Source organism: Cheilinus undulatus, linkage group 6, assembly GCF_018320785.1.
Source record: "Cheilinus undulatus linkage group 6, ASM1832078v1, whole genome shotgun sequence".
Taxonomy (NCBI): domain Eukaryota; kingdom Metazoa; phylum Chordata; class Actinopteri; order Labriformes; family Labridae; genus Cheilinus; species Cheilinus undulatus.
The window spans coordinates 20,993,030-21,003,062 of NC_054870.1; the positions used below are offsets into that span (position 1 = coordinate 20,993,030).

Consider the following 10,033-nt stretch of genomic DNA (forward strand, 5'->3'; position numbering starts at 1 on the left):
TCCCTTCGCTCGCGCGTACCCAGTCACGCATGCGCAGTTAGCTGCACACAAACAACAGAAAGCATTGATACGGTCTGTAGAGTTGTACTGTATGTACATGAAACAACTGCAGAGTGAAGTTATAGTCTGGTTATGAAAAAACAAGGGACTGGAGAGCTTCTTGAAACTGGTAGTTTTGGTATTTAAAAAAGTGCTCTTTTGGGGAAGTGCATAAACAAATCCAGATAACATATCAAGAAACCAATGCACTTGTCTTGATAAATAGACAAAGTAAAATGCATTTATTAATTAAACATTACAGGAATGAAAAAAAATCAGACAGACATTTAGAAAATAAAGAAAGAAAATCACAATGGGTGCAGCATAAGGACATCCTAAACTAGCCAATACAGGAAAATATGTAAAATACTGTCTCACAACACTAGAAATATTTCACCATAACAGGGATGCTTTAAGTTTAAAGATTCAATAACTTCCCATCACCTACATGGACTGACTTTTGTATGTATATATATATATATATATATATATATATATATATATGTATCATCTTGAGGGTTAAATTAGTATCCACTGATGTTCTCTTAACTTCACCCTAGGAAGGTTGTCCCCTGCTGACTTTGTGAATTTTGTGTGTGAGGGAGTGGCAAGGTTAACACTGATTTAGGCTGACTGACTGATTACTGTTGGCAGCTCTAGAACTTATGACACTTTGTATAAGTTGTTTTACCACAGACCTGCTCTGTAACTTCCTGAAGACAAGACTACAAAATGCATTGAAGTCAATGATATTAATCATGCTCTAATTTAAGAGCATGCCAGTTTAATAAAGGCTTTTTTGTAAAGACAAATGCCTAAGTTTCTTCATATTTTTTCTGCACATCTCTTGATCTTGATTTATTTTTAACAGTGGGTATAAGCTTTCAACCTGAGGACAGCTTGTTTTGGTCTAACTTACTTGTTTTACTCATTTGTACAGGAATTGTTTGTTTTTACATTTTTAATGGATTGATTAATCCGTTTAAATAGTTGTACTGTTTCATGGACATTTTTTTTTTCATAAAAGAATTTACAATGATCAACTCCAAAAAGTGCTAAACATTGAAGAAATTAAGAAACAGTTGTGTTTCAAGTAAAAAAAAAAAAAGAGCAAGTCCAGTGCAAAAGCCAACCATAATTGTAAGCATAAATGTGTGATTCTCAGTATTAGCAAAGAGAGGCAATTGGTTTAACATGCCGTTTGTCTTGTGTTCAATGTACTTCCTGCTGTAAAAAAACATTCAGGTAGCTAAAGCATATCAACATTTTGTTTTTGTTCTTTTGTTGATAAATGTCTCAGTGATTTAGTTAAAGCTGAACTACAGCCTTTTTCTTCTGCTGACGCTGGACAGTCTCCATGGCAACTGTGGCTTCATAGAGAGGAACTGCCTCCTCCTGCTGGGGTCTGGAGGGACATCATGGAAACCAAACAGATTCCGTCAGTTCACCTGTATCACACTGTTTACATACTATATACATGCTTAAATTTGAATGCAAACCATAAAATTTGTGATCCTCAGCATTATAAATTTAAATATGATTGCTTAAAAAGTGTTTGAATTTTATTCTGAAAGATCTTTACAACTTGTATTGGACACTGTTATAACAAGAAGTGCATTTGTAAATGCATTACTTGAGAGACATTAGATATACAGTGCTTAACAAATTTATTGGACCACCCTAACCCTAACCAAAGTAAGGTTTATACTACAGCTGCCCTAAATTAACAACACTGGTAATTACCAAAATCATTTTTTATGTTTCTGCAATGGTTAATACACCAATATGTAGAAGCTCTTTAACCAAAATGATATTTTTAATGCTAAAATAGAATTATTATTGTTATCCATGAAATTTCAAATTTACTGATTTACAAAAAAACTGAAAAAATAGTAAAGCACTTTAATATTTCTTGATTAATATGTCAAATTATATTTATTACTTGCATTCCTGAACAGAAAAAATGAGTTTTAGTGGTTGAATGTTATGCTTGATTAACTTCTGACTTCTCAGAGAAGCCCAGTGAGCCGGCTCAAATTTGGGTGAATTCAGTTCAGGGTGAAATCCCTGTTCAAAATGGTAAAATGTGGAGAGCTCACTGAAAATGAAAGAGTCTGCATTAAAGCACTTCATGATGCTGGATGGTCTTTGAGACAAATATGACAAATTAAGTGCTTTACACTTGTGCATTCCAACCAGTGAGGTGTTTAACGTTTTACTTAACCAAAAAGAGATGTTATCTAGAAATACGCATATCATTTTATGTCACATGTATTAATATTGAACAACCGGCGTTTAAAAATTAAGACGTAACTTTTTGTCAATTTGTAATTTTGTCAGTCAAACTAAACTTTACACTGGTGTGAAACATGTTCAATTTAAATGGATATCGAATTTAATGCAGCCTTTCATTGATTTTTCTGAATATTTTATTCAGTAATGTTAATTTCTCATTTGATATTTGCAAATGCAATTTCAATGTGACTGATATCTACAGCCGGGCTATTTGATATGCTTCACATACCTAAGAATACCAGCTGACATCTTGTCCATGAGGTCCTTCAGAATATCTGACACCAGGTTGTTAAGAAGGAAATGCTTATATCATCTTGTGTTATGTTTTAGATTATACACTGTGAGTACAGGATACGGAGGTATCTTCCTTGCTGAGCTGATGAAGCCGTCCAGACTTCATGGTTGAGGAAAGTCATGGAGGCGGATTTTAGGAATAATGATCGGCAATCTGGAGGATCCAACTGCCAAAAGGTACAAACGAGAAAACACAATAGTGATAAAACTGCCAATGAAGGCATGCAGACTGAGCATTTTACACTCACTTTGAAGTTCTGAACCTAGCGTGCAGTACTCTACTTAATGCACCCTATTTCCTGGCTCAGGTACAAAGAAGCAGCTTAGAAAGGGCACTTGAAAGCATTATATGGTGTTTTCATTAAAGCTCCAGCTCAGCAAATCACATTTCAGTGAATAGTTAAATTTGCATCTTTCTTACTGTGCTGGTGTATGACTTATATGATGATGCTTTATGTAGGACTGATAAAAAATGTTCATAATAGCCTTATTAGAGCACTTGAAAAATAAAGAAAAATGTCTATTAAAAACATCTGAAAAATATTTACATGCATCATAACATTCATCAGGGTCAGTATTCATCAGTGAATGTGTCGTGTGTCTTTCAGGCTAAAATCAGTTTGGGGGATTTGAGATGTGCTTTTTAAAGCAGAAGGATTTTAAAAGATGTCGTGACTACATGATGCAGCTTCCATTTCTGCACTGACTCACCTGCAGGTCTTTGTGGGATGTGACCCAGTGCCCCCCCACACCCAGCACACTGATGATGTCATGTTTGTGTGGGAGGAGCTTCATGCCCTCTGAAGTCTCCTCCTCCTCCTGAAGACGCACTGCAGACAAACATTCGGAGAAATGTTTTGTTATGATGTCAACTTTAAGATGACCTGAAGTTCAATATCTTCATCACCATACATGATATACTATTCTTAGCATAAATAAAGTAGAAAATTAGACACAGAACTGAGTATTTACCTCCAGAATCTATGACTATATCCACTCCCAGTCCTCCTGTCTCCTCCATAACCACTGACAGCAGGTCAGATGAGTCTTTATCCACTGAAATAACCTTAGCTTTACATACAAAGACACAGCAACATGACAGAATTACCAAGGCACATTTATAACAGAAACAAAAATACCCTGCCTAATGAATACCAGCCTTAATATAAACTTACAATTACAACAAAGTCTGCTTGTAGTACAGAAGCTTCTTCTAGTTACAGAGGTTGCAATCTCAATCTTATCCACATGGGGGTAGCAGGGGCTTAAGCAAGATTTCAGACAACAATATGTAGTAACATTTATTTAGAGAGAGCCTTGGCTGTGGTTTATAAATTAAAAGGTACCCTGGGACTAAATGTGTTGTTTCCTGTAAATCATAATCATCAGACTTAAGAGGGATGAATTTAACAAAAAGCAACAAACCAACAGTTTATTTTGAATAATTCAACAGGCTTTTAATGCAGGAAAATGAAGAAAAGCAGGGAGGAGAGCACAATAGGTTGGTCAGAAAGACAGAAAGAAGATCTCACCTACTAAAGGGTCCTGAACACCTGGGGGAAGCATGAAATGAAGGAGATAAAAGAAATAAAAATGAAACAAAGACAGGAAAAGAGGTGAAAAAGCCATAAAAGAGTTTGAAATAGCGGAGATTAGGAAGAACAGAATTCAGAAACCTTTGATGGATAAATCATGAAATGTAGCTTTGAAACTCTACACACACCTCAGCTTTAACCTGTACATACCTACACTGGGCCGAAGCTGCTCCAGGAATGTGTGTGCTTGTGGTGTATGTGACGTTGTCATAACTTTTACTCCATGGTGACATGCCAGCTGGATGCACATTAAGCCAAAAGACTAAAGAGAGGAAAGGAAAAGGGAACAATTAGGGGTAGACCGATTATTGAGGTCAATACAACTATGCTATTTGACTAGCTAGATGGCACATGACTGCCTGTGTAGCACTGTCACAGGAAGTACACAGCAGTGATCATCAACTGGTGGCCCTAAAGTTTCTCATCTGGCTCCCAAAAGATGATCAAATTCAGATAATGTGTGGAGTAAAAAAGATGGTGAGGTTTTTGGGGTATCTTAAGTGTTTAAATACCTACAGCTATTAAATCAACCCAAAACAATAAAGAATCCGAAGGTTATCAAGAATGACTAAATGTTTGAACCCATTTTCACAGAAATCCACTTGTCAGCCATTATCATTTAATATGATGAAAGATAAACATCATCAGTCCAGTCCTGATCAAATCTGCTGTTTTCTGTCATCTTTCCCCCCCTTGCAGGTGGCTGCTGAATTGGTATAAGGGACTGATATCACTTTTAATGTGTAAAAATGACCTACGTTTTGAAAGAAAATACCAATACAATAACATCTTAATTAGACTGAAGTGTTTATTTTAGTGAAGTTAATTTTAAAGTCTAGAATGCCATGTGTCTGTCAAGGCAAAATTTGGCCCATGTACAGATGTAGTTGATGAGCCAAGGTGTACAGCTTCACTTCATGTTTTTCCTGTGTTGCTCTGTTTTTTCTCATGTTGACAGTCTAAGTGCTAAATTGTTAATTTTTCTTTAATCATGCAGTTTTACTTTTGTCAGGTTAAACATACATTTTGTACATCAAGATGAATGCATATGGATTCCAAATGTCTGTTATCAGTCTCATGAACTACTAATAATCTGTAATGATATTGGCACTGAAAAAACATTATCCGTTTACCCTTAATACATATGCATAAACCCAGCCCTTCTACATAGAGTTAGAGATAGTGAACAAAAGAGTGCTGTGATTTGTACATACACTGGCTCCATCCATGACTAGAAGTGTGTGTCCGGCTGCCATGCGAGCATGCGTGTGTAGAGCGGTGTACGCACAGAGGCCGTCAAGCAGGGCTCCTGCTACACACACCGAGCTAAGCTTCTCTGGTTTCTGAACTGCAGAACAGAAACACAAATACACAACAACTTACACACAACTTTAGATCTACTGAATGTTTGTAAATGATTATTAAGAAAGCTGATTGAAAATTAAGCGTTATGGCCAAAAATACTAAATTTCAAGGTATGAACTACTCTTATTTATCATCAGTCTGCAAGGACAGTAAAGTCATGTCTACTTCTGTCTTTATTTTGCAAGTCTTAAGAGTAAAGTCAGGCAGTGGCTGCAGGTGAAAGATGCTGGCGGTCTGTTTGAAGCTTTTACACTACTCTGCTCTTTTTAAACTGTGAGCAGCCCTTTTCTCAGATTTTGAAGTGTATTAGTTGAAGATGAAAGGCAGGGAGAGACCTTTCAGCATCCTGCTGTGCCTGCTGGCATTTAGGGCGGAGTGGAGCACAGTTTGAAGTTCTGGATGTGACCTTGACTGGCTTTTCTGTGAGCTGGCCAGTCACACAAAGGCAATGCAGAAGGATTTTACAGCATAAAAAGGATCACGGTAGAAAAGGCAAAAGAGGGATTCATCAGAAAAACATGTTGGCTGACTATGATGTGAGAATTTGTGCTTACAGATAATATTTTGACCTGGTCTTTGTATGTACAGTAGTTACCTATTAAGTGCTCATCTATGTCAATGGTGTCACAGAGTCCAGAGCAGAGAGAGTCCAGTGGCAAAAATCCTGAAAAGGAGAGGGTTGATTAGAGATCGCTCAATTATCCAGTTGTCTGTGCATTACATATTCTGTAGCATAGAGAAGACTACTAATACTGCTGTAATTACACCTGTAAATCATTTTAAAATCATGTGGTAAAGAGTCATATTGTTTTTTAACTGTTTTAGTTTTTATCTCACAAAAATAGTTATGTTACATATTTTGTTTATCTATCTATATGTATGAATTTAGACAGATCATCAGGGATACTCCATATCCTACTGAGACATGAGCTTTGGTGAGGAAAGCAATTTTTATTTCTCCCACATGTTTGGTATAAGTAATGAGTAATTCAAATAAAACCCTCCAAACTTTGAAAGAACATTTTCAAATTTCAATGAAGAAGGCCAAACAAGTATCCCTAAATTTCAAAACAAATTTCCCAAATTCCAGTGCCTAAATGCCTAGAAATTTCAAGCAAAATTTCCCCAAAACTTCAAAGGAAACTTTCTACTAGGTACAAACAGATCTCAAAAATTCCCTGGAAATAGCCAATTCCCCCAAAATATCCAAATAAAATCCTTGAAAATTTCAGAGCAAATTCTTAATATATTTCAAGCAAAATACTTAAACTTCACTGGAAATTCTGGACAGTTATATAAAGTTATGATGATTATGTTGTAGGAGAGCTTAAATCTAATGTCCCAATATGAACACAAAGGGTCTTGAGAGGCTAATGAAATATTTTTTCACATTAAATTACAGTCTGTAAAATGTACAGTGATTGTATTACACCAGCAGATTTTAAATTTGAGTTTTTCCTGGTCTGACTTTCTGATAGCAATTTTAGCAGATAGCAATTCTCTTTCTTTCAAAAAAAAAATGTAACTGACACCAAGCAGAATTTATTTGTACATTTTCTTACTGCCTCAGTAAACATTTGCAGTTGCAAAGATTTTCATAATATGTTTTACATCCACTGGTTATCAATATTGAGCATGTTTGGTTGTTTGTCTCTAAATGTCAGCCCTGTGGTTGACTGGTGACTCTTCCAGGATGTAGCCCACTTCTTGCCCAATGACAGCTGGGATAGGCTGCCCCCGCAAGCCCAAAATAAGCACTATATAAAATGGATGGATGGATAGTTATCAATGTTCCTGAGCAATATTTCCTGATCAGTGATACGCCTGACTGCAGATCTGTCTTTTAAATAACACAATTACATGTTGAGGTTTATCAGTTCAGTGTCCAACCATAACAATAATTATTACTTGAATATACTTTAATTACATATATACGTAGTAGACTCCCCAAATATTAGAAAAAAAAAAAAAACTGTAGAGGACTGCCAGGTTATTGGTCAGGGGATGGAAGGCTGAAAATCTTCACAATCCCGTCACCCACCGATCTTACAGGGACCTTTGCTGCCAATGAAAAAACTCAACCTTTTCTGCAAAAAGCAGAGGAACTTTTGTTTCTCTGGAACCTGAATATAATTTGAATTTAAGAGGAGAGCAATACTGAAAAGCTACTGAGTTCAGTAGATATATTTACATAAAATCACCATATAATCATATCATATTGTGTCTGTTATGTTATTTCTGGTGTTTCTTTTTAAAGTTTTACAACCACTACTGTGAAACTATTGTGGGCATCATAATCTTAATCTAAAACTACAATTTCAAACAAAAAGAACACAAAATTACATTCATTAGATAACATAAAAAGCTTACCTACAACCTCATCATCAGGCTGGAAGAGAGAAACTTTGTTACCCACTGCAGGAAAAAACACAAACAATTAGGATGTAGTGATGAAAGTCAAGGCTCTCTATCTGATTTAAACGTGCTTTTTTGAATATATCTTTATTATTATTATTATTACTATTATTATTATTATTTTGTTATTAAGTGTCATTGAAGACTGTGAACAACCTTGAAGGATGACCCCAGCCACCTCTCTGCCAACAGGAATCAAATCTCTCTGTATTCCCACATCAGCAAGCAGCTGGAAGGCAAAAGAGATCATTAGGAATCACTAGAGTTATGCAATGAGTTGATGTACCGATTATACTATCATTGATTATATTTTATCAGCAATAACACTTAACATGATATAGTTACAATAGGATAACATAACAGACAACTTTTCTATAGTAAATTACATAAGAAATAAAAATGTAAATCTATTAGTATTCATTTATTATGTTGAAGTGAATAGTTTTCAGTTCTTTTTGGCAATGTCATGCATTTTCTGTGCAAATAAGCCTAGGTATATACTGTTTAATAATCTTATTTTGATTTAAATTATATAGCGCTAGTTTCCTGAGAGTTAAGAAATACTTTAAAAGCACTATAAAAATGCTCTAAAGCCTTTCAGCTGTGAGTCAAGGAATAAAACAAGAAGAATCCTTAAAGACTATTTTATGCCTTTCAGCCATTATTAGCATTCACCTGCACTGCCAGCATGACTTGGTTCCAAATCTTTTTGAGTATCTTGTATTGAATTATCAATTGATGGTGAATTTTGAAAGTTTGATCAGTTTTAAGAGTTCTATATAATTCCTTTTTGATGTTTTCTTTTCCTTTGAGATAAACACTAATTAAATGTAAAATTAAATCATACTAAATTCACACTGCATAACAATTCCCATTTGAACTTGTACATAACCTGATGGATCTTCAGTAGTAGCACCTAAATGATCTTTTCAGCTTTCTGACCATGTTTTGATCAAGTAACAGTTATGCCAACATCATTTATTAAATCAACACTGCCTTCAGTACCTTGAGATCAACAGGGCTGAGTCCACACGCTTTGACCTGAACCCTGACCTGATGGCTGCCTAAAGCCTCAGGAAGACTCTGAAAGGGAAAAAATACATATTGAGACATGAACTTAAAGCAAAGACAAAAAAAGAGTTTCAATAAAGATGCAGACACAATGGGTATCCATAACACTGACTAAAAATCATGTTAAGGATGCATTTGATCCCTGAAATGCGCAATTATTCAGAAACCGGTTTCTATAAACTTTGATATGCACAGGGTCTACAAAGCATGCCTATACGTCGGACAAAGACTTTTAAACTTAGATAAGTGAGGTTGTGTCAAGACGTTCGACAAGTCTTGGAGCCACAATCTCATGCATGCAGTGCAGTCCGTCTTTGCTTTATTTCTCCTTGATGCCAACGAACATGACGAGTAATAAAACTTAAGTTAGAGTCTACCTTTACAGACAATTAGACAATTAGACTATTGAACACAGAACAACACACTCACCGTCTCTTGAATGACGAACTTGGGCTCAGCATCACTCACACCAGCTCGACAGTACAGACCTTTCATCCTGTTATACCATTAAATAATGTACAGTAAATACCTCAGTTATTCAACAGAAGCTTTGTGGGTATTCACTTCATTCATTCGTTGTTTATTTTCTCCAGTATAAGAAATGACACTTATGCTCGTGCTTGCTAAAGTCAGCTGACCTGACACACTTCTTCGTCGTTTGCAAATTGTAGTTGTTATCACAACAGCCCCCTCTACAGCATATTTTGGACAATCACATCTTACAGAAATGAAAAGGAGAGAACAGCAAAGACAATAACCTCTTTTAAAAGTGTCCGGTCACGGAAGAATATAAATGTAATAGAAAAAGTTGTAATAAAAAAAAATATGTACAAATTTCAACTCTATGTTAAGACCCTTGGCAGTTACAACTGTTTAGGGTATATTTTGACTATACTATAAAAAATCTGCACTTCTGAGTTAACATTTTTACGGAATGCATTCAAAAACACACCTTATGG

General features: G+C 35.6%; 1 protein-coding gene across 2 annotated transcripts; it reads right to left on the reverse strand.

Moving 5' to 3' along the window:
• Positions 1 to 295: 295 nt before the first annotated feature.
• cryzl1 (crystallin, zeta (quinone reductase)-like 1) lies at positions 296 to 9,711 on the reverse strand. 2 transcript variants are annotated; one of them, XM_041789707.1, is made up of 13 exons: positions 9,504 to 9,711; positions 9,009 to 9,086; positions 8,160 to 8,232; positions 7,959 to 8,003; positions 6,184 to 6,252; positions 5,438 to 5,571; positions 4,374 to 4,485; positions 4,161 to 4,181; positions 3,601 to 3,699; positions 3,340 to 3,458; positions 2,690 to 2,795; positions 2,564 to 2,609; positions 296 to 1,444 (listed from the first exon to the last, which is right to left on the reverse strand). In XM_041789707.1, the coding sequence occupies exons 1-13, from the start codon at positions 9,567 to 9,569 to the stop codon at positions 1,348 to 1,350; spliced, it is 1,065 nt and encodes a 354-aa protein (XP_041645641.1). In that variant the 5' UTR covers positions 9,570 to 9,711; the 3' UTR covers positions 296 to 1,347. The 2 variants fall into 2 exon arrangements, with proteins under 2 accessions (XP_041645641.1, XP_041645642.1); XM_041789708.1 differs by lacking the exon at positions 4,161 to 4,181.
• Positions 9,712 to 10,033: the final 322 nt, after the last annotated feature.